Source organism: Nesoenas mayeri, assembly GCF_963082525.1.
Source record: "Nesoenas mayeri genome assembly, chromosome: 25".
NCBI lineage: Eukaryota > Metazoa > Chordata > Aves > Columbiformes > Columbidae > Nesoenas > Nesoenas mayeri.
The window spans coordinates 1,491,887-1,516,385 of NC_137549.1; the positions used below are offsets into that span (position 1 = coordinate 1,491,887).

The following is a 24,499-nucleotide window of genomic DNA, read 5'->3' on the forward strand; positions in this document are numbered from 1 at the left end:
GTTGATCAGATGTCATGGCTGATCCACACCTGACACTTGCAAATAAGCACCAAAAGGTCTGTGTGGAGGGAAGGATGGTTTAAATGGGGAGCAAGACCCCTCGGGACCTCGAGAGTCAACCTCCCGCTTCCCTGGAGCACCGAATGGTGGAGTCTGGGTAACCTGAACTTGGAACCAGACAGTGCTGGGTAGTTCAACGTCCAAAACATGTGCTTGTGTGCTTCAGGTTTTTCTTAACAGCCCTCCAAAGAATCCAAAGTAGAGCTCCTGTCAGTGTTATTGAGTCCTTGAGCTCCTGCGGACAAGGCTCTTGCTCTGCTGTGAAGTGATGGAGGGTGTTATTCTGTGTGGCTCTGGTGGTCAAACCACTTCATTTGGTTACTACCTCATTTTCATTCATTTGCATCCCCGTTAGGAGTGACTTCCAGTCTTCTCCCTGCTCATTAATTCAGAATACCAGTAACTAAGAACTGGCTTCTTCGGGAACCTTCTAAAAGTACCACCTTTTTTCTTCCTTTTGCTTTTCTTTCCGCCCCTGAACGTTTGCATGAAGGTTCCTGTGCTGTACAGCTCCCCTCTGCAGGTCCCACGGTTGGCTGCCCCTGCAGAACGGTCTCGTGGGCAAGTTCTGTTTCCCTGTGCCACCACTGGCATTTTTCTGACCCCGTGGCAGACGAGGAGGAAACCAGAGCTGCCAGAACAACCCGCTCAGCTCCCTCACCTTGGTTTCTGTCAGCTCAGATACGTCATCACATCGGCACCTGAGATGTGGTGGGGTTGAGAGGCCCGAGCCAGGTATCCTCTCCTTTTGGTGGAATTAGACTTTTAGATGAGTTATTTTCAATGAAATCACAGCTTTGATGCCCCCATGACATTCTGTTAAATCCAAGCATTTTGTCTTTAGAGCGGCCTTTATCGACTGTATTTGCAGAGTTAATATTCGATAATGCTTATTTTTCATAAAACAATGACATGTTGGGTTTTTTTTTTTCTCAATTAGTTCTCTGTTAATGAAACATGCAGGGCAGAAATGTGCTCTGTCTGGAGTGCGGTTTTTGGTGACTTAATGAACTTGCTTGAGACTGATTACTGTGATTCGAGAATCAATCTGAAAGCCAAAGTTTTGTGTTGTTTGAGCAAAACATTTCATTAGGATCAGAATATACATGAGTTTTCTTTCAAATACAGCCGGGGACTGAACAACTTTGTGTTCCAGGTATTAGATTGTGTTTACAGAATTTAGAGAAGCTCTTTGAAGCCACTAGAGCACTTATCCTTTGTTCTGTTCTTGATGAGCGCTATGGGGAGCTGAAAGTAGCAACAAGCCATAGAATGGAAATTTTCTGCTTTGTGCACGTATGGATTGTGGCACTTGGTAAGAGTGCGACTCTGCGTTTGTTTTGCTGTCTGTGATGTGGTAACTTCTTTATCTGTGGGTTTCTTGTTGTTTTTGTGTTTTATTTTGTTTTACCAGTAAGTGTAAGAGCAGCTTGCGCAGGGCAGCGGGGCTGGGCAGGGCGCAGGGTGCTGGGCTGGGCAGGATGCAGGGTGTGCTGGGCTGGGCGCAGGGTGCTGGGCTGGGCGCAGGGTGCTGGGCTGGGCGCAGGGTGCTGGGCTGGGCAGGGTGCTGGGCTGGGCAGGGCAGTGGGGCGCTGGGCAGGGTGTGGGGCTGGGCAGAGTGCGGGGCTCGGCTGGGCTGGGCAACTGGACACTGGGCAGGGTGCGCGGCATGGGGCTGGGCAGGGCACGGGGCTCCTGCAGCTCCTGCTGCTCTGCAGGGCCATGCTGCTGCTCTCTCCAGTCCCCGCTTTGTGCTTTGCATTCCTAAGCCCTTCCAGACTTCGCTCAACCTGTGCTGAGTGAATCAGTGCTCAGGGTGAGCGGGTGAATGGTGGGTTGTTGCTCTCTTGCTCGCTGCACTTGTGTTTATGGTGAGCGTGACTTGGACATCCAGGATTTTCATAAGAGAACTGCAGAACTCATGTTGGGTCCTGTTCTTTCTGTCTGATCTTAAAACCAGCACCAACCTCGGGGCTGTGAGCTCTGAGGATCCATCACAAGGTTGCTCCCCAATATTGTGCGGCACAGCATCAAGTCTGGGATGTAACTTTATGCTCTTGCATCTCCTGGCCTTTTGCAGTAGTTGTTGAGGCTTGTGAGTATCTGCTCCCCAGTTCAGTTGATTAAATCCTCTCTTCTGTGGCTCTGGCTGAGAGGAAGGAAAAGTCCTGGGCTTTGTGCGATGAGCCTGCAGCGGTTACACCGCAGCCTCTGGCACTGACTCAGCCACAGCAGCGCCAAACTTCTGCTCTGTGCTGGTTTCCCACCCAGCAATGTGCCCAGTGTTACATGTTCTGTTTCTTGGAGCTGCCACCTCCTGCCATAGATGATTCAACAGAATAAGTATGTCCTGTACCATATTTTGCATTGGGGCTGCTTGTCTTTGCTGGGACATCCGGATTCTGGCCAATCTGCTGTGCTGGGCTTCTCCTCCATGTGAATGTTTTTAAAGCATTTTTCTCCCGTCAGTGCAGGAATCCAGCCCTTTGCGGCGCTCTGCTCTCGCTAGGTTCCTCGCAGCACACGTGTGGGTGGCTCCTTGTGTCAGGACATCTGATGGTGCACAGCGCGGATGCTTCTAATCAATACCTGGAAGTTTTCTGAGAGAACCTGCTCATCTTTAATCTGCTGTTTGCGCAGGTGCACACAGGCTTTTAGTCCTTCAGGACCAAATGTTAGAGCTGAAAGTTAGTTTGCCATGAGCGGCCGATGGATTTAGTTTCTCTGTCTTCCCTTCACCCTGCTCAGGTGTTGGTACTTCCAAACCCTGTTCTAAAGCTCTGAAAAGGTTGAGTTAAACTTTTCCTGCATGTTTAGGGTCTGGGAGTGCCGAGGGATCTGTTTGTTGCTCGCGACACCGACAGCCCTGCTCCGAGTACCTGGGGACATGTTTGCTGGCTGCGTCTCTCTGTAAAAATGTTCTGTCTGATGGTTGATTTTGTTAGGGAGGCATCCAACTTCTTGATGGTTCTTGTTCCTTGCCTCACACCTTCTGTACTGCTCAAGCAGCGAATAGGGTGTCCCTGTGATACTCAGGGCTTTCTTCTCTGGGAAATCTAGGATATGATTCTTCATCCTGTGCTGGAGGCTCCATCTCTACCTGCCAGCTGCCAAAATACAAGCAGCTCTGAGCTCTGGATCTTGCTGCAGTTGAACTCCTTGGTCAGCAGCTGTTGGGGACAAAGATCTCTGCTGTTCCTGACTAACGTGAATCAGAATGGACGTTTTATCATAGAATCATTTTGTTTGGAAAAAACCCTTTAGATCATCAAGTCCAACCATAACCCACCCCTGGCACTGCCCCATGTCCTGAGAACCTCATGTCCGTCTGTCCAGCCCTCCAGGGATGGCGACTCCAGCACTGCCCTGGGCAGCCTGTTCCAATGCCCCACAGCACTTTGGGGAAGAAATTGTTCCCCAGATCCAACCTCAACCTCCCCTGGCGCAACTTGAGGCCGTTTCCTCTGCTCCTGGCGCTTGTTCCTGGGGAGCAGAGCCCGACCCCCCCTGGCTCCAAGCTCCTTTCAGGCAGTTCAGGGATCAGAAGGTCTCCCCTCAGCTCCTGTTCTCCAGCTGAACCCCCAGGTCCCTCAGCTGCTCCATCACACTTGTGCTCCAGCCCCTCACCAGCTCTGTTCCCTTCTCTCCACTCGCTCCAGCACCTCAAGGCCTTTCTTGGCGTGAGGGGCCCAAAACTGAACACAGGATTTGCGTTTTGGCCTCCCCAGGCCCCAGCACAGGGATGGTCGCTGCCCTGGGCCTGCTGGCCACACTGTTCCTGGTACCAGCCAGGATGCCGATGGCCTCCTGGAATTTTGTGGGCCAGTCTGGTCATACACCAGCCCCTCGGCTGACAGACATTGCCCTGAACAATGAAACACTTTGGCTGATAGACCTTCCTGGACCAGTCCCAGAAATGGCCACAGCCCAGATGAACTGGGGCATAAATGGAGCCACCATTGCCTGTCTGATGTGACCTTTGGGTGCCCCTGTGACAGGTGCGCGTCTCCACCTGTTCCCTGTCTTTTCCTTCCCGTGGTGTGTTCTCCGGAACGCTCTTTCACACAAGTTATACAGCTGGAAGAGGAATGAATGGCTGTGTCCTTGGAAGCTTTGAAAGCAAAAAGGGGAGGAAGATTTCGTTGCGCTGTTTTCAGATGCTGAAGGGTGATCAGTAGCTCTCTAGCTCACATGACGGGGTAACTCTCATTAGTGCAGTGGACTTCAGTCTAGAAACAGAATTCTTAAGTGTTCTTGTTTTGTGGAAGGTATTTAAGTATTCTCTTTAGCTGGAATTGTTTCCTTTTGCGTGGAAAACCACCATGAAATTGCTTATGCAGTTTTGCTGTTAACCGTGTAATTGGAATGCATCATTACCCCTGGATTTTTTCCTGCCTCTTTAATCACATTTGGTGGTATGCAATTTCTTCAAATGTGCATTCAAGAACGCCCAGCGACTGCGGTTAATTTAATGCAAACTGCAAATGGTTTGCAGACAAATTGGTTGAATACTGAAAACGATAACACCTTTATAGCTTTGCCAGCTTCACTTTCCTTTATCATGAGCGTGGCCATATAAACTACCTCAGAGGTGAGAACTGAGCTCCAGCAAGGGAATGGGAACACAATGCCAAGGTTGCTTGTATCATTCACGTGGGTTCAGAGCACAAATTGCAGAAGGAGCAGCTGGTGCAGCAGTTCTGGGCTCTGCTGCTAAATGTTCTGGGAGCTTTGGGGATTGTCAATGGGCTTCGGGAGCCTTTGGGGAATGGGGGTGTTGCTGCTGCCAGGAAAGGAGACCTGGACTTCTAGCTCTAGCTCTGAGCTCTGCCAGCTGTACTTGACCAATGGAAGGTTGGAGCTTTTGTTGTGGTTGACCGCTGGTTAGGGAACATCAAGCACCTTCTTAACTATTGCTTAGGACAGGCCTGTGTAACAGTCAGGCCCAGCGCAGAGCTCGGAGCGCTGCTGTAGCCACGCAGGTAGGGCTGTGGGCTGTGTTGCAATCAGCCTGGGTGCTGTCGGGAGCGGTGGTGACATGGTCTGCAGCCGTCCCTGTGACAGCAGGAGCCTTGACTGAAAGAGAGGGGCTGCTGGGGCTGCAGGGGGCCCTGGGCTGGGCAGAGACCCGTCCTATCGCTGCCGGAGGAGCTGTGGCACCCGTGAATGACCTGGGGTGACTGGGCAGCCGCTCTCCGAGGTTGAACAGCAGCACAGAGTCCAGCTGAACCAGTCACTAGTGAAGTACCCAAAGGTTTGATATCAAGGCCAGTTCTGTTTAAAATGTTTGTTAATGACTGGGACAGGTGGCACCCTCGGGGTATTTGCAGCTGGTACCAGTTGGGAGGAGTGGCTGGTGCACCGGGGGTTGTGCTGAGAGCAGGGCTGGTGGAAAGGGGGGTGACTCCTACTGCTTTAGGGTTGTGATTATCGATTTATTATATCTGGAGACATTGAAAGGATTAAGTATATTCATGGTTCATATCCTTCCCTTTGACTTTACGGTCCTATGTATCATAATGGCCAATGCAGTTGGGCCAGCGGTTGCATGAAGTGCTGTGCTTTACAAAAGCTGACATGGTCACTTTGTTTGCTTCTTCCCCCAGCAAGCCATAAAAATGAGCCATATAGCAAAATATTCAGTTGTACTCCAATACTTCTGAACATCTTTTCAGTGGGAGTTATTGTTCCACATCTTCCTAGAATACTTCCATTCTCTTCCGACAGAGAGGCAGTTTGTTTCTGCAGAATAGCAATTTAATCACAGAATGTCCTGAGCTGGAAGGACCCACAGGATCATTGGTTCCAACTGCTGTCCCTGCACAGGACACCCCACAGGTCACCCCGTGTGTCTGAGGACGGTCTCCAGTCTCTTCTTGAACACTGTCAGGCTGGGGCCGTGACACCTCCCTGGGAGCCTGTTCAGTGTCCAGCACCTCTGGGGAAGAACCTTTTCCTCATGTCCCACTGCCCCTCCCTGGCACATCTGCTGCCGTTCCCTGGGCTCTGTCCCTGTCACAGAGCAGAGCTCACCCTGCCCCTCCTGCTCCTGCTGAGGAACCTGCAGCCCATGGGCTCTGCCCTCAGGCTGCTCTGCTCCAGCTGAGCAAACCCAGGGACTGCAGCCGCTGCTCATCCGGCTTCCCCTCCAAACCTTCAGCAGCTTCGTGTTCCTCCTCTGGACACTCTCCAGTAGCTTTGTCTCCTTTTCTCCCGTGTCCCCAGCCCTGGGGACACAGTGAATGCTGCAGGTGAGGCCGCCCCAGCGCAGAGCAGAGCGGGACAGTCCCCTCCTGCCCAGCTGGCCGTGCTGTGCTGGGTGCACCAGGACACAGTCGTTCATCTTAACCTGGGATCGTGTTGTCTCTGAACACTTGCATTGTTGTGCCTGCACCTAAAAAAGTCTCATTATTTGAAAGCTGAAGTGTTTTCCCAAGGGAATGGAGAGAGTGGGTTTTTCAGCCCTCAGCATCTTGGATAGTCAAGTTTCTGTTCCAGCTGTAGATCAATGAAATCTGTCCTAAACTTTAAAGGAATGTGATCTTGCAGTACATGGGCAAGGCATTTTCCTCCCGAAGACTCCTCTGGAAATCAGCCTGTGGTGTTGATGCACGGTTTTGGGCCTGGCATTTTCTGTGTTCACTTCACAAATCCTTTTAACTTCACAGCATCTAAGATGCTGGAATTAAATTTCAATAGAAAAATGTTCTGGAAATGAAAGGAAAAAATAAAAAAGAGAACATACAGAAATTATAAGTATGCAGAAGGACTTTATTAAATCATAGAGCATGATAGGACAGTTTGTGTTGAAGGGACCGTCTCAGCTCCCCAGTGCCCCCCCTGCCATGACAGGGACATCTTCACCAGCTCAGGGTGCTCAGACCCCGTCCAGCCTGGCCTGGGATGTCTCCAGGGATGGTTCATCCACCACCTCTCCGGCCAACCTGGGCCAGGCTCTCCCCACCCTCAGGACAACAATTCCTTCCTCATGTCCAGCCTGAATCTCCCTCCTTTAGTTTAAACCATCACCCCTTGTCCTGTCACAACAGGCCCTGCTTAAAGTCTGTCCCCATCTTTCTCATGGGCCCCTTTTAAGCACAGAAAGGCCGCACTAAGGTCTCCCCGGAGCTTCTGTTCTCAGCTGAACACCCCAGCTCTCTCCCCTGTCCCCAGCAGAGCTGTTCCAGCCTCGGGTCATTTCTGGGGCTCCTCTGGCCCCTCTCCAGCAGGTCCATTTGTGTCTGTGCTGAGGACCCAGAGCTGGACCAGCACTGCAGGGGGGTCTCACCAGAGCGGGGCAGAGGGGCAGGATCCCCAAACCTGCTGCCGACAGGGCTGGGGATGCAGCCCAGGGCACCGTTGGCTTCTGGGCTGCAAGGGCACATGGCGGCTCACGGCCGATCTCTCACCCACCAGCACCCCCAAGTCCTTCTCCTGGGGCTGCTCCCCATCCCTCCATCCCCAGCCTGGACTGATACTGGGGGTTGCCCTGACCCAGGTGCAGGACCTTGCACTTGGCCTTGTTGAACCTCATGGTGTTCACATGGCCCCACTTCTTGAGCTTATCCAGATCCCTCTGGATGGATCCCGTCCCTCAGATGTGTCACCTGCACCTCTCAGCTTGGTGTCATCTGCAAACTTGCTGAGGGCGCCCTCGATCCCACTGTCTGTGTGACTGATGAAGATATTAAACAGTACTGGTCCCAGTACGGACACCACTTGTCACTGGTGTCTATCCAGATATGGAGCCATTGCCCACTACCCCATGTATGTGACTCATCCACCAAACAGTCCATCCATCAGATCCACCTCTCTCCGGGTTAGAGAGAAGGATGTTGTGGGAGGCCGTGTGGAGGCCTTGCACCAGTCCAGACAGATGACATACGTATCCCTTCCCTTGTCATCCCCTCCTGGGCCCGGCACAGCTCCCGGTGGGTCTGTTCCATGGTCTCCCCAGGCAGAGTCGCCACTGACAGGTCGGTAGCTCCTGGGCTCTTCCTTTCTACCCTTTTTTACAAAGGGTGCCATGTTTCCCATTTCCCATCACAGGGTCTTTACCCGACTGCCAGGACTTCTCAGATATCATGGACTATCATTGGCAACTACATCAGCCGGTTCCCTTGGGACTCTGGGATGCATCTCACCGACCCTTTTGTTTTCAGGGTTCAGAGTTGGTCACTTAGTGCGCGCAGTTGAGTGTTTTAGATGTTGTGGGGACGGTGGGCTGGAGCTGCGGTGAAGCACAGACTCGTGTCGAGGTAGCTTTCTAGCATTTGATTGTCTTTGTCTGAAGTGTCTGTTTGACTTACTTGTCATCATCTTTGTTTGAAGGCAAATGCCGTTTATTTTGCGAATAGAGGAGAGGCTGCTTTATTGTAATATGCGATGGTTTCCTGAGTTGTCTGAAGGTCAGGCTTTCCAAACCTGGTAAATGTGATTTTTGCATTTAAACTTCCACGAATGAGAGCATTCATCGTTTGGCCGTGGAACAGAAAGTGGCTTGTGTCCTGGTTTGTGGAGCTAAAGGGAGCCGTGGGGACACACTCTGCTTGAAAATCATTATCAGTAAAGCTAAATATGATTTTCTTTGTTTCCTTTCTACTGCTGTTCTGTTGCAATCAAAAGCCTGTTCAGTAAGACATTCTGGTTTTAAGTCTCAAACAGGAATTGCCACCTTTGCCTTAGTCACAGAAACTGTAATAAAGCTGAATTCAGTTACTATGGAAGAAAGTTCAGAGCATTGACACTGAGCACAGAGGAGCTTAAAGGGCAAATATTGTGGAAATGCTTAAATATTAAGCTAAGCTTTGGGTTTTGTACTCCAAAGGCTGTACTTAAAGTGTCTGTGGAGCAGGTGTGCTGGTTCCTGCTGATGTTGATGGACTAAGCCAGCCCTACAGCCAGTGCTGCAGGTGTCAGGCTGGCTTAGGCACAGAGCCAGACTATCCGGTTAGGCCGAGCTTTACCCCCAACGTGCCCACCATGATAACGCTGAGTTCCTGCAGTGCTCCCGGTGTGACTCATGATCGTTTTGGGCAGCGTTTATGCCTAAACTGGAGATGAAGCAGAACTGTGAAAGGTCATTCAGAATGATTAATTGTAGCTTTAGGAAGTTATTCAGAAAAAAACAAAATGAAAACAAGACACCTTGCTTCCATTTTCCAAAATCCGTATAAAAGACTGTAGAATATTTGTATTGCACAAAGCGATGTTGCGGATTAACGTGCTGCTGCAGCACCTGTAGCGATGCTGCTGTGCTCAGTCCCCTCTCAAGCTGCATGTTCTGTAGTGTTCTGGGACTCGCTGTGCAAAGCAACTTGCTGTTATTTGTTATTATTTCTCTCATTCCATTCAAGTCTCAGCCTCAGTTGAGCTCTGGCTTTCCTGAGCGGCCCGTGTTCCTGCATTCCTCCTCCTGTTTGCCCTGCGCTCAGCGCGGCGGCTCCGCCGGCGCATCCGCTCGTGTTCCTGCTGTCAGGATGTTTGGAAACAAAAGGCGCTGTATGTGTAATGTTAACTCGTCTGGGGGTCAGAGCATCACCTCTCACCGCCTGCTCTGCTCTGCGGTCCCGTCTGGCTGCACCTCAGCGATACAACAGCGTCGCTGAAGAAATCCCACAGCAGGTGCGTCCAAGCACTTCTGATCTGTTCCTGTCCCTCGGAACTACAGAGTCGCTGCTTCAACTTCGGCTTTTTCAGCACACTGGTGGCCGATATTTGGACCTGGTACTTCCTGATGCCTTCATACGTATTGGAGCTATTTGCTTATCACTCACTGCACAACTTTTAAAGCCAAACAAACAAAAAAAGCCCAAGCCCAACTATCTTTCCATTCCCCCAAGTGACATTTGGGGAGGTCTCCATCCTTTTGTGTTATTTACATGTGCTTTTTAATTTCATCTCAAAATACTGTATCCCAGTTTAGAAAACAGATTCTAAACTAAAGCACTGTTGTACCGAGGTGCTCTGACCCGACAGGAGCTGAGTTTAAATGAGAAGGATGGAGAGAAGCTGCATCAGCTGCTGCCCGAGGGCTCTGGAGCCAGCGGAACGAGCACGAGCTCTTGCAGAGCTGCCGGTGCAGCCGGAGGTGGCCGCCGGTGCTGGAGCAATGAGAGCGGAGCCAGAACGGAGCAGCGTGTGCGAGGAGCTGGGGAAGGAAGCGAGGACATGGCCAGAAACCCAAGTGATGCACAGAAAGAAACCCAGTGCCTTCTTTCCTGAATGGGCTTTTTATCACCGAAACAAAACTAGATTCTTTCTGCTGAAGGCTTGTAGCGCTTTGCTTAAAACTAGGTTTTATGGTCACTTTGTTAATTATTCATGCAGATAAGGACCTGCTTGTTTGGGATTTTTAATCTTTTGAGTAGATTTGCGTTTATGTATATGCAAACTTTTGGCAAGGTTTTTAATATCTAATAAAATAGTTCAAAAAACGATTGCAGTACTGCCTTGTCTTGCACTCTAGGTTTCTAGCAGGCTCTTAACATGCTAAAGTGAATGAATAACTTGTCTCCTTGCCTGGGATAAACACTTGATGTAAACTACAATGCTGTGTAAGTGCTGATTCCCTATGGATTTCCCGGGGTGCCCTAATGAAGGTGGTTTGTGGTGTTTAGGAGGAGGGAACATGGAGTAAAATTGTGCAGCAGAGTGTTCCCGAGGAGTGATCCTGCAGTGTTAGATATCCCAGCTGCTCAGAGAGAAAACCCGTAACCGAACGGCGGGAGATGGCTGGGACTGATAGCGTTGAGTATTTAGAGCAAGGTAAGTTAATATGTGTTGTCATTTTTGTGTAAGTTGCCTTTTTTTGGACATTGAAGGACTGTAAATCATGTTATGCTGATATAACTTGGAAGTGGTAAGAACAGCCTGAGAGGGGAGGCTTGTGTTCTAGGTTTTGTAGAGAAAGAGAGGTAAGTGATGTTATCTTACCTAGTGTAAGGTAAAGGTTAACAGGACTGTAGTTTCTGGGGTTTAGTACGAGTTTATTGTTGAAAGCCAGCAGCAAATAGGAGAAAACCTGCAACTGTTGTAATCCTGCCACTGGGCAGACCCTTGTGTTTTCAATCTGTATTTCTTTCCGTAAACCCCATTACATCCCAGGGCGTTCAAACCCTTTTTAAGGATTAGTTGTCGAGCGACCTGTATAAGATTCGCAGTGGCAAAGGAGCAGAATTTGCACAGGTTGCAGCAGCGGAAGGGCCAAGGGGCCGTTGCCGGCTGTGCTGGGAACAGCCGCCGCAGGGTCGGTGTCGGCGCTCGGGGCCGTGTTTGCACAGGAACAGTTAGATACCAGCTCTGAAGACCCGCATTTAGAAAGGAGGGGGTTTGTTAATCATGTCAGAGTGCCCGGGACAAAAATCCAACTATTTTTAATGTGAAGCTTGTTGAGCTTTTAGGGAAAGGGAATTTGGACTGACAGGGACTGGACCTGGATCATGTGGTTCCTTTTGGTCCTGCGTGTCCAGGAGTGCTGTTACTTATATACAGGATAAAACCAGAGCAAAGTAGTTTCATCTGCTGCGTCACTGATCCCAAGCAGTAACGTGGGTGACGCTTTGGGTCCTGGGACCTCGCCAGCAGGACATCCAGAGGGACACCCGCTCTGGTCCCAGCTGAGCCCCGAGCGGCGTGACCCGCAGCACCGGCCACACTTCAATAAACGGACCTGCTGTGGAATCTCAGACGCCGTCGCCCCCTCCCCAGCAGCGCCCGCCCTGCCTGCTGGGTCCCCCTTCACTCTCTCGAGGTTTATCTTGTTGAAAGCAGTTTCCCTGCTCTTCAAGGGCCTATTTCCAGAAACTTTACCAGGACCTGGTTCTGTTCAGGAGTTTGCTGGAATACTCGTGTTTCTGTTGGTTTCGGGACAGGCTGGAAATACCCGTGGAGCAGCGGGTGCTGTGAGCCAGCACTGTTTGCTGTGCCTGGAGGGGTCGCGCTCTCCCACCCCCTCGGGAGGGACGCAGTGATTCCCTGGCTGGGGGATGGTTATTCCCTCTTAAACTTGGCTTTGTTTTCTTGGGTGGATTCTGGGGGAATAAGCGTGTCCAGGTGCTCAACATTTTTCTGATTGTTCCATTATTAATTTTCTTTATCAGGGGAAGAGAATCTCAGTGACTGGACTAACCGGATTTTGTCTGAATGATTGACCATCTCTGGCTGATGTTATCAATCGATAAAAACCATGCTGTAGTTACACATAAAATATGTCTGCAAAATCCTGTTCTGTGTTATCTGTAGATCTTTAACGGCACAGAAGCTGGTGTCTAAGATCTTTTACTGCATTGATTTGTTCTGCTTGGCTGTCAAAGAGCCATTTGTCTGCTGTCCTGCAGGTTTGGTCTGTGCTCATGGGCCGTTTTAACGCCGGCTCTGTAGCACGGGCTGCGTGTCCTGTACCAGCTCTGCCTGCTTCAAGAGCTTTAGCAGACAGCACAGATTAACTGGGCTGTTTATACAAGGAGCGTATTAGGAAGCAGGCGCTGACATGATTTGGGTTCTGATGAGTTACCGCTCTCTAAGGTTTCACAACAAGGCGGAGGAGCCGCCAGGGGCTGCTGCTCTGCGGCTGTTCTGCCGTGACCTGTGTGCGCCGGGCAGGAACACCCGCAGCCTTGTGTGGAGCTTCTTTCCATCCTCCTGCCTTTACACTCGTTTCTATTCCCTCCCTCCCTGGTTCATTTTTCGGCCCTTTTCTGCTGTTATTTTGTGCTGGGATGGTCCCCATTCGAGTCCTTTGGGAGCGGGTTGGGGGTGCTTTGGGTGTTCTGGAAAATGTAAGAGAACTCCCTTGCCGGGCAGGACTGTAGTGGAGCCATGTGGGGTTGTTAGAAGAGGGAGAGACTCCTCTACCCTTGTGATGAGCTCTGTCTCATATCATCGTCAAACCTAACAACAGAGCTTAAGAACTTCAAAATGCTATATTGCTAAAGTACAATAGCACGTTCTCCTGCCTTTGGAAAATCCCATGGGTCTGGCTGAGACAAGGAGCAGCCGTGTGAAGGTTTCTCTTCTGTTAACAGGAGTTGCTTTATTGCACTGAGCCTTGAAGGTATTTTAATTATTTTTAGGTCTACAGTGATAAGCGCCTCTAATTGTTGGGCAATTGCTACCCAAAATGATCTTAATATGCGATGTTATAATTGATAGCAGCATTTGTGGAGGTTGGAGGTGGAAGCAGAGCAGACAAGTACCTAAATAAACCTATTTTGCCTTAAATGTTTTAAAGCTGTGTTATTATTCTCAAGTTCTTTTTGTAAGAGTTAAAAGTGAACTTACACAAAGCAATAATATATGAAATGTCTGCATTAACAACGCTGTTCAGAGTTGGTATTTTAGCTTTGAATTTCTTCCTGTGGATGGATCGTCTCCCCGGCCTGAGGACCCGAGCGGTACATTTGGAGTTACTCTGTCCAATGTGTGTCAGCCTGGAGAAACCTCTTGGCTTATTTAAACCCTTGCTGCGTGGATTATGTTTGTGTCGTTCACTTTTTCTCATTTGTATCCCCTTTAATTTGGATGGTGAGAACTTCCTTTCGTTAGGATTAATTTCAGAAACCTGTTTTTCCCTGTAGGACACAGCTTAGGCTACGGCTTCGTGAACTACGTTACTGCGAAAGATGCTGAAAGAGCAATAAACACACTGAACGGCCTCAGACTCCAGTCAAAAACCATCAAGGTAGGATGTTGGGATTTCTTCCATCCTCTGTGAAAAGGGCCATTCTGGTCAAGTTCATTCGGTGAGGAAAGTCGTGCGCTCCGCAGCTGCGAGAGCGGGCAGCCCGGGAGGGCAGTGGGGTGGCCTGAGTTTGGTAACAGCTCTGCGTTTAAACATTCCCTGTTCTCCATTCCCACATCATTCCAAATTGCTGCCGGGCTTTTGAACTCGAGCGCAGCTCGGACACCTGATCTCTGCTTTAAACCGCGTTAATACACCTGCACTCCTTTTGAAAAATAACAACTAGTACATGTAGCAAATCACACCTCGTCTTTGTAACTTTCTCTAGGGGCAGAAATTAAAATAGAAAGCTGCGCTTGAGCTGGTAACATCTTTTAATGAGGCTTTAAAAGATCCACGAACAGCGCAGGTTCTTGGTGTGTCCTGTGGCTACTGTTGAGTCCAGTGTCCGAGTCAGAACACCAGTACAGCAGATCTGTTTGCTGGGAGCACTGGTGTTCGTCTGCTGCCCCAGCGTTCGTTATCTCTTGTGTGAGCCCCAGATGAATGGAGTTCTACAGGGGACTTTTCTCTTCTTGTCCTGGCAGTTTTCCCACCTTCTCCCTCTTCCACTGCCTTGAACTCCCATTAAAAAGTCCGTGTTGTTTAGTGGGGAGTGAATCCAAGTGACTTGTGACAAAAGAAGTTACTCTTTCCGATTTGCACTCTGAACGTACCTTTGTTCTTTCTTTCCAAGGTTTCCTATGCTCGCCCAAGTTCTGAAGTTATCAAGGATGCTAATTTATATATTAGTGGACTGCCAAGGTCAATGACACAAAAAGACGTAGAAGATATGTTTTCACGTTTTGGACGCATCATCAACTCGCGTGTGCTCGTGGATCAAACCACAGGTGAGTTCTGATACACAGGCCTGATGAAACTGTAGTGTGGAGCATGGTGGACAGTTTTCAGAGACTGGTAGATCCTAAATGAAATCAGACTTTCACACACTAACCGTGACATCCAGCGTCAGCCACTGATAGTGTTTGATCGGGATCTTTTCCTGGTTTATTTTATACGCAGGATGCCCGGCACTGCCTCCATGGCTGGCTCAGTCTAAACCTTGTGTCAGATTTGATGCCCTTATTGTCAGTTTAGCTGGGCTGAGCTGGTTTGCCCGATCTGCTCCCTATGACCCTCGATATTCCCGTAGCGCAGTGTTTGGAACCTGCTGCCCTCACACAAGTGCGGTTGTAACCCACAGGTAGATCCCAGGCCATAGTTGTGTATTAAAAAGCAAACCGATCGTGATTTGTCTTTTAGACCAACTTGGAACTCACTCACGCAGTTTTCTCATCTTGTAAAACCTTTGAGGTCTCTCGCAGTCCTCTGTGCTTGCTGCCAACCAGAAGACTGAACTTAAAGCACTTAGTGCTGCCCTCTTCAATATTCTGAATGCATTTTGTTTGTTTAAAAAGAGAAAAAAGAGATAAAGAAAAGGGAGAAGTTGCTTCATTAAGCACTCAGGGGAGACCAAAGTTAAGCTTTTCCGTTATAACAATTCTCGCTCCGTGATACAATGTGTTTTCACAGAGGTTTAATTTCTTTCTTAATTATGTCCGGCTGTACAACTGAGGAGTGTGGCTTGTCCTCTAACCTCGGCTGTTGTGTATTTCACTGGTAGCCCATCCGGCATCTATGAGTTTGGAGAGAACTTTCAGAAGGACCCTCTCTCATTCATGATGCATGTGCTGTATTAGCACAGGAGAGAATATAACTCTAGCAATTCCACATTTAATATTTCTATCTGGTACACAAGTAGTTAAGCAGCAACTTTCACGCTCTGAGGAATCTCCTGTAATTTAGAACAGGCCACCAGCAGCTTTTGGTGGGATTAATCTGACTGAATGCTCCAGTCACCAACATTTAGTGGCTCCATCTTCTGTAGGCAGCTGATTGAAGGGTCTTGCTTTGGTCACACTGCCCCGTAAACATGATTGTACGTAAGAGGAATCAGAGGGGACTGGGTGAGACCCGGGCACTGAGACCCAGACACTGACATGTAGACCCTCTGACCCTGAGCGGGAAAATCCTCCCTGGGACAAGGGCAGAGGAGCTGGACGGAGCTGGCAATGAGGTGACGGGAGTCAAGCGATGGAAATCTCCCTGGGAATAACCCAGTTTTCATGGAGCTGTGGTGCTGTAATTCAGTCAGCTCAGAATATACCGCTTGCCTTCAAACAACCTCACTAATATATCGTTTGAAGAACACGTTCTGTTTCCGTGCTAAATTCACGGCGGCGGGGCTGGGCTGGGCTGGGCTCCCTGTGCCGCACACCCGGGCCTGTCGGGCCGCGTTTCCTCCTGTGGAACACAGGAAATAACGTCCCGTTGTTACGAACAACTCGGTCATTTATGAGACACTTCAACAACTCTTGAAACTGCCTTTGAATCTTGGCCTAAGTGGCCGGGTCTAGAACTAGACAAAGAGACGGAGATGTTGAGCAGCGGTGGCGTTATTTCAGTGCAGTTACTGAGAGGTCATTCTTAATTAGTTTTTAATGAATTAGAACGCAGGTCTGTGACAGATAGAAATAAGGGCTATGGTGCAGATGAAACCGCGATCTCTTCGTTACCGAAGGTTAAACCACTTTGCTCCATGAGACCTTCCTGCCCCATCCACCCACCCGCTGTGTTCTCAGGGTGCAAAGCTGAAACACTTGGGAAAATTGGTCTCAATTTTGTGTTTGATTTTAGTGATCAAGTCATCAAAGCTCTAAGGGGGTTTGGTGTTTAACTGCCTGGATTTTGTGTGTGTGGAGAGTGAATTTAAAATGCTGGAAGGTTGATTTTGTTCTGGAAATGTCTCTTGGTGATGGATTTCATGGGATTGTACCGTTTCTTAATTAAGCGTTTTAGTCACTGTGGTTGTTACAGCTGAAGTGAATGTGTTATTTTGCCTTTTGTTTGTTAATTTTGTACTTTATCCTCTAGCTGATGAAGAAACATTAGTAAATGTAGAAAACTTGAAAGCTGTGACCTTAGAAATATTTAACTTTTTTGTTTTTTGCTTTCTAAGTTATTTTAAGTTTATCCTGAACTCCATTTTTTTGTTTGTTTTTTTTATTGGTTTGGTTAAAAGGTTTGTCCAGAGGGGTCGCATTTATCCGCTTTGACAAAAGGTCAGAAGCAGAAGAGGCAATTACAAATTTCAATGGTCACAAACCCCCAGGTTCCTCCGAACCCATTACGGTGAAGTTTGCAGCCAACCCCAACCAGAACAAAAACGTGGCCCTGTTATCGCAGCTGTGTCACTCGCCCGCTAGACGGTTCGGAGGGCCCGTGCACCACCAGGCGCAGAGATTCAGGTAGGTTAGGAAGAAAATGATGCATTTAAAGCTGTGTCCCCGGGTCCCCCTGCGAAACTGGGCACTCAGTCCCCCCTGGCAGCGTGCCCATGGCCGCCCAGCGCGCTCGTGTCCGCCAGCGTCCTGTAAATAAACTGTTGAATTAAAATGCGCTGAAAGTAAAATCTGACTTGTAAAATGGCTATGGAAGTCAATGATGTGAGGGTGCAGCCGGTGCGGTGTCTGTGCCGGAGCGTGCAGGGAGGGATGGACAGAGCCAGGTCCCGTCTCAACAGATCCCCAGTCTGGAGTCCAGAGATCTGAGTGCAGGTGTGATTTAGCAACGTAATTGAAGCTCTGAACCGTTGGTTCCAGCAGGGAGGTGTCACAATAAATAGGAAAACCTTCTTTTTGATGAAGGGACTCTGTGGGATTCCTGCCTGCGCCTCGAGCTCTGCAGTGCCCTGTGTTTCCGTTAGTCCTCACTAACAATTGCAACACATTGTCTGCCTGCAGACTGTGCAAGGTTGGAGCAATGCCTTGATGGCTTTGAATATCAGTTGCTTGAATTTGAATTGCCTTGGTTGCCTAACAGAGAGTTGGGTCGTGCTCTGAAAATGCATTATATTTAGTGTCTTGCAGATAAGTAATTGGCTTTGTGAGATGTTTCCACGGGAGTTGTCAGAAGCAGTGACAGTGACAATGTGTCACTGCACAGTGTGCAGTGGCAATCGCTTCCCTCTTGAGAATTTACTTTTTTGGTTCTCTTTTTCCAGTTAGCTCGGCAAAACTGGACTAAAACCTCAAGTAGTTGAGCACGTTAGGAACAGCGGGTGTAACGTGGGAATTAGTGCTTTGGAGTCTTCTGTTGTTCATGGTGAGGGAGGTAGAACATGTTCCCCAGACACTCAGGCGTCCGTGCTTGGAGCTGCTCAAACCCAGCCCTGGTGTCTCTGTGTTAAACAAGGAGGGTTTCTGGGGGATATTTTCCAAATCAGCCCTTCTCCCATTCTCCTGCGCTGGAGCTCAGGCTGGTTTAGTGCAGCAGCTCCTCCTGTCCTGCAGCATCATCCACATCTCCGCACCCAAACCTCCTGAGCCACCCAAGGAGTGAAACTCTGCATTGCTGGCATGAGGTGAATGACTAAAACACACTGGAGCAGCCGGAGCTGATGTACCCGGCACGTTTTCATTCCTAATGTAACTGGACATTTCCATCGTCATTCTTCCCCTTAAAATTTCCAACAGAATTAAGATGCATCAGAATAAGCAGTGCAAATAAGATTCGCATCCATAATTAAGATACCAAATAACTTTAATTCTGTCCCGTAAAAATTGCTCAGTAATAGTAAAAATGATTGATGCAATGATGTTAATAGTTGCAGGAGAAACTAAATTTAATGACGAGTTGATTGTTCTTTTGTTGCATCATGAAGAGCAGCATTAATGTTATTGGTGTGCGTTTTCTATGTTTCTTGGGACGTGAGTTTCAAAGGAAACGCTCTGTCCCTGTTCCTGCCCCTGTGCTGACTGTGCCTGTGCCCAGCACTCACCTAGCAACAAGTTTTGGCCAAATTCTTCCCCTAGTTGTAGGCTTGGAGAGGGAGCTGAAGGTTTTTAGGTGCTGTGCACACCCCCCCACATTTGCACATCTGTACGTGTGAGTACACCCCCCATATGTGCACATCTGTACGTGTGAGTGCACCCCACATATGTGCACATCTGTACATGTGAGTACACCCCACATATGTGCACATCAGTACGTGTGCACACCCCCACAGATGTTCATATCTGCACAGGTGTGCACGTCTGTACGTGTGTGCACAACCACACACACACACACACCTGTATGTGTGCACAGCCCCACACAGGTGCACATCTGTACATGTGTGCACATCCGTACGTGTGCGCACACCCCTACCCGTGCACATCTGTGTGTGTCCTCACACCCCTACACGTGTGCACCACACACACCGTCCCACAGCCCTTCTTATGTTAATTGCCACCCTTGGTGTTAGCTGCAGGTTTTCTGGTGAGTCTTCTTTCAGCGCGTTGCCATCATCCCTCCCGTGGCAAACCCTCGGGCCCCTGGCTTGCCCTGGCTCTTGTTTGTGTAGCGAACAGAACCTGATGACAGGATAAGCTGCTTCCAAAGAGCTCCTGGTCTGTATAAATTACAGTTGTGGTCCCACTGCGCAGAGGTCAAATACTTAAACTGACATTTTGATTGCGCTTCATTTCATTCCATCATATCCCTGTAAATCCAGGATTAAGCCTTTAGTATCTAATTTGTAATTATAATTTTCCTACCGATATTGCTCAGACCCCTTGTGTTTAACGTTCCGTTAATCCGGTGTAGTTCTGCGGTATGTGCAGCTCCGTCAGGACCTGGTCCCGGTGCCGTGTCCCCGGCGCTGGGCTGATCCTGAGCTCCGGTCCCACCCAGGAGCAGCCCTGCAGCGTGGGGTTGTGTGGCGAGGACACAGGAAGCATTGGGGCGAGGGGTTGAGGTGTAAGATTTGTTTACTTAGAACAGCAAATCTTCAGGTGTCGAACGGATGGAATGAAGGAGTTGAGCCCCTGAAGGTCGAAGGCTGATCCAAAGTCCTGAGGAGTCCTGGGCTTTACAGTTCACCTCATGCCAGAACAACGTCCTTTCGAATCTCAAAGTATTCCCAGTTCAGCTGGTTTTGCTTTCAGGCTCAGGCAGGGTTGGAGCCAGTTCCCACCTATTTTAATGGACGTACTTCTGTTGATATCAGAGTCCGTGAGTTGGGTCCCAAATGCCTGAAGGGGAGTTGTTGTTTCTTGCTAATTCTTTGATGGAGGGGAGATGCAGGAAGACTCCAGAGTGCTGAGCGCTGACACTGATGTTGTTGCTCGGACAGTTTGTTTCTCCCCGGTGAAGCTGTTTATCGCAGGCAGGTCCAGAGCTGCCCCGACTGCTGGAACCAACAGCTGCAGGGCTGAGCTTAGCGACTGTCTGCTCCCCGGCCGCGTGAGCAGGAACCCAAGACTGGTGATCTGTTGAGATGAAAACTTCCCTGTTACTAAGATAAATACATCCTACCAGATCATTACTCAAATAGAAAGAAGCTACAGAGCTGAAGGTGTCTGTCAGAAAAAAGTAAGTGTGTAAAGTTTGGAAACACAGGAACATGTTTATATAAAAGCAAAATAAATAGTAGATCCGTCACACAATCAGCAGCTCCCACAGATTAGTGTGTCTCATTCACATTTGATACTCCAGCTGCTTTTTCAGTTTGATGTAGCACAAGGATTCCCACCCGTGGGTTTGCGTGGGGCGGCCCACAGTGGTAGCGAGTGCGAGCAGCAGGAGCTGGGGCTCCAAGGACAGCAGCCAGGAGGGGACGCGCTCAGTGCCACCAAGTCCCCTGACCCTGGGCACAGGAGGCTCCCATAGCCCCGGCGATGAGCTCTGAGCACCTGCAGACGGTGACCAAGCAGCTCCCTTGTCCAAGCGCACAGCCCGAGGCGCCCCGCTGGACGGGAGCTGATGTCCCCGCGTGTCCCCACGTGCAGCTCCGTCCTCCCCGCGCGTCGCCCAGCTGTCCCCTCGGCCAGAGCGGCAGCAGCCCGGCTCCTCGAGCGGGGCGGGAGCAGCGCAGTGGGTGGGCAGCGCTGGGCTCTCACCGCAGCGCCCGCTGCCCGGGCGGCCGTCCCCGTTTCCTCCAGCTCAGCAGATACCAGGAGCTGCCAGGCCATGGTGTTGGCGCGGAGCAGCGCGCGTGGGTTGCACAGCACCAGGACACCCCCCAGCTTGGGCACCCCTGGAGTAGTTTCATTATATTTCTACCTCACATTTTTAAATAATCCATAAGCACAAGGGATCAAATAGAGATTTTACCCTCCACATTTCCTCACCTTTGAGCGCTCAGCTGTGCAACCGTATTATTGCATTAAAATATTCTGAAGGTCTGGATTTCTAGGGTGGAGACCAGAAATAGATCAAAGGGGAATTAGAGATGTGAGTTCTAGGAGGAAAAATACTAATACCAAGCAAGACACACAAATGAGAGGGTTTCTGCACAACGACTGCTGGGTGCTGTGCAGGAGGTGTAACAAGAGGGGGTAAGTGATTGGAAAAACCCAGTCCAGTAAAGTCAGATAAGTTTTCCTGGTATGAAGTTGATGTAAAACTGATAATAAGAAAACCATCCACGCGTACTGAAATTGTCAACCTGTGTCCTGAAATGTGATTTTCTATTTTGCATATATCTGCATAACTGGTATTAAGGAATAAAACCCTGAGGTCTACATTCTGTAGCTGGAATGTGGAGCATCTCAGATACAGAGAATTGATTAAGAAAGTGCTGATGTTTCCTTAGCTGCTTAATTGCCCCGAGCATGCGTGCCTGTGGGTGTTGGGAGGGTTTGCCTGCACATGCTGCCTGCTCCTGGAAAAGAGAGGAGGTTTGGTTCTTTTCCACAAAAAAAAGAGATTGAAATGAATACACACAATCTTAAACCAAACCCTAAACCCAAAACACACCCAGAGGAACCCTTGGAGTCCCCAACTTGCTGGTTTAGAGGCAAGAAAAGGTGGATGAGCAGAATAAGCTGGGGCTGGGGCTGCTGTCACCTGTCCCAGAGCTCCGCACGGTGCCACCAGCATCTCAGCAGGTCCAGAGGTCAGTCCGGGTGCCCTCCGAGGCGAGCACGGAATCTCGCCTTGAACCATTCCGCTGCCTGTTTGTAAGGATTGCTCCCTATTGCTAAACTATTTGGAATACATAACTTTTTCCCCCCCGGCATCTGTCAATTTGCTTGTCAATTTGAATGGGGAAACGTTTCTTTTTAGTGGTTTTGCTGTCCATGTAGAAAATATTCATTCTCAGTCGCTTCCCATTCAAGTGAATTTGCTGAATTGAATTGAACTTTTACATGAAATATTGTGCTTTTTATTTGCTAGGTTCTCTCCTATGGGTGTAGATCACATGAGTGGGCTTTCTGGTGTAAATGTTCCAGGAAACGCATCTTCTGGCTGGTGTATCTTCATCTACAACCTGGGTCAAGATGCTGATGAGGGAATCCTCTGGCAGATGTTTGGCCCCTTTGGTGCGGTTACCAATGTGAAAGTTATTCGAGATTTCAACACCAACAAGTGCAAAGGTTTTGGTTTTGTGACCATGACAAACTATGAAGAAGCTGCAATGGCCATAGCAAGTCTTAATGGCTACCGCCTGGGGGACAAAATCTTACAGGTTTCCTTCAAAACCAACAAGTCCCACAAATAACTTGCTCGTGCTTTTTGTATGGAGTAGATAATGGAGTGACAGAAGTTGAAACCTTTTTGTTAGTGTAAAACTCATTTTGCGCCAATTTTCACAAGTGTTTGTCTTAGTCTAAATGAGAAGTGAAAAAGGTTTTATATTCTGGGATGCAACTGACATGTTCAAATGTTTGAAATCCCACTATGTTAGACCAATTTTAAGTTCCTTTAAGTTATTTCATTTAAAAACATGTTAAAAATCCCCTGAAATCCGAAGTAGATTGCATTACCTAGACCCTCTGGATGGTGGTAAAATTGAAGCATGCTTTCACTTATGAGACTAACATTTGCTCCATTGAATGTTGTCTGCAAAAACTGGAATTTCCTGAAAAATATCAGGCTGAATTCATTAGTTTTGTTGGTTTTCTGTTGTTTTCCCCTGCCCTTTCCTCCCCCAACTCGGTAGCGTGGAAGAAAATGCTCATGTTTTAGTTGCCAGTAAATCATTTGATGAATTGATACTCATTGCTACGTGTAGAGTTGAGGATGAACCTGTTGAAAGTCAAGGTCTTGTAAGTAGCAGCATGCCGGCATAACTTTAACACCATTGGGAGGTAAGTTGCACACGGAGCAGCGACCGAGCTGCCGCCTTCAAAGGTTTTAGAAACATGAGACTTTTAAAGCCCATTTTCTGATAGGAATGGACCAAAGAGTTTCAAAGAAACTCCGGGAAGATTTCAGAGTCAAAATGAAACTCCAAAAAGAGTGTGAATATATGTCGCTACTTTATCAAACCGAACCTCTTCTGTCCAAATATTTAATGCATGGTGCACTACTTACTGGTACATTATAACGCAGCAAGATACTTACTCCTTTTCGAAGATCATTGTAGTATGAATTCCTTTGGTAGTTCTGTTTTGTAAAGAAAAACCAATTATAAACATTTGAGCATTGTATTTCTCGCATCCCTTCTAATGAGTGCTAGACTTTTCTATTTTAATAGGATTTTGTTTTGACGACTAGCTTTACTTATTGAACACTCAGCAGAAAAGTACTTACGACTTGCAAGTTAGGTATTAACAAACCCCCCTTTGATTTGTAGATTTAAAGATGAATTCCCCAAGTTTTCTGCAGACTGCCTTGAAACTTTGAGTTGTTCTGTTTCTGTTAATTTTCTTTTGCTTTTTTGTGTTTTTTGTTTGTTTTTACTTTTGCATTTACGAACATTAAATTTGATTTTGTTTTGCTCAAATTTTGTTTTGTTTTTTATTTTCTGTTCTTTTTTTGCTGAGTATTGCACGCCTGTCCAGCTTCCCCGAGCGCTGTTCTAATGAGCTCTAGTTCGTCTTGCAGAGGTTGCAGCTGAGTGGAAGGAGGAGGGTTGTGAAACACGAGCGCTGCAACGGGTCCGTCACATAGAGACGAGGCGCCACAGCCCGGCACAACCCGCAGCTCTTTGGTAGGAAACCTCAGGGGCGGTTACTCGTCAGGTAGCGGCTTTGTAGGGATAAGGGATACTACAGCCTTACCCTGGGCACCGTCCGCTCTCGCGCTTCCCTCCACTGGCCAGAGGTGCGGAGCAGACGTACCAGCGGGGTCAGCGGCGGTTTGGTCGCAGCGTCTCCTTTTTGCGTGTGAACCTCTACCAGTCCCAGAGCTGATGTGCGGATTGCAGAGGCCGTTCCGTGCCGCCTGCTCCTGTCGCTCCATCTCCCGGCCTTGCCTCACGTTCCCAGTTCGTTCTCCTCCCGTTGTGCTGGGATCCGACTCTTGCGCAGCCCGAAGGAGTCGGCTGAACGAGCCACCCATCTCCACTAATCAGCAGAAATACCAGCCGTTGCTGCCATTCCTGGCCAGGCCTTGGCACGGCGAGCAGCCTCCGCTGCTTCCGAGCTGCTCCGTGCAGTTCAGTGAGGTTTTTGCTGTTGGTGCATCCAGCCCAGCCTGCCCTGCCCGTCCTTGGAGAAGCGCCCTGGGCTGTAAAACCAACCGACTCCCACCCCCAAAGGGTCCTTTCCAGTGGTCTCTTCCAGATGTTTCCACCAATTTCTCATCATTCATTTATCACTTCAACAAATACTTCTTTTCTGTGATCAGAAGCATTTGGGGGATTTCTCCCAGGTGTAGCACAGGGACTCATTTCCTCTTGACCTCAGCACTGTCCTGGCCCACGGGAGCAGCTCTGCAATGGTTTTAAAT

At 48.9% G+C, this 24,499-nt stretch overlaps 1 protein-coding gene across 3 annotated transcripts in view; it reads left to right on the forward strand.

Moving 5' to 3' along the window:
* The window catches only part of ELAVL1 (ELAV like RNA binding protein 1), a 36,558-nt gene extending 13,006 nt beyond the window's left edge, over window positions 1–23,552 (forward strand). For 2 of the 3 annotated variants that reach the window (XM_080359019.1, XM_080359020.1), the window contains 4 exons: window positions 13,638–13,741; window positions 14,478–14,631; window positions 16,863–17,088; window positions 22,001–23,552. In XM_080359019.1, coding sequence (XP_080215145.1) covers window positions 13,638–13,741; window positions 14,478–14,631; window positions 16,863–17,088; window positions 22,001–22,325 — 809 coding nt within the window. In that variant the 3' untranslated portion in view covers window positions 22,326–23,552. The remainder of the gene's footprint in view (window positions 1–13,637; window positions 13,742–14,477; window positions 14,632–16,862; window positions 17,089–22,000) is intronic. The other variant, XM_080359021.1, reaches the window with a different exon arrangement.
* The last annotated feature ends 947 nt before the right edge of the window (window positions 23,553–24,499 follow it).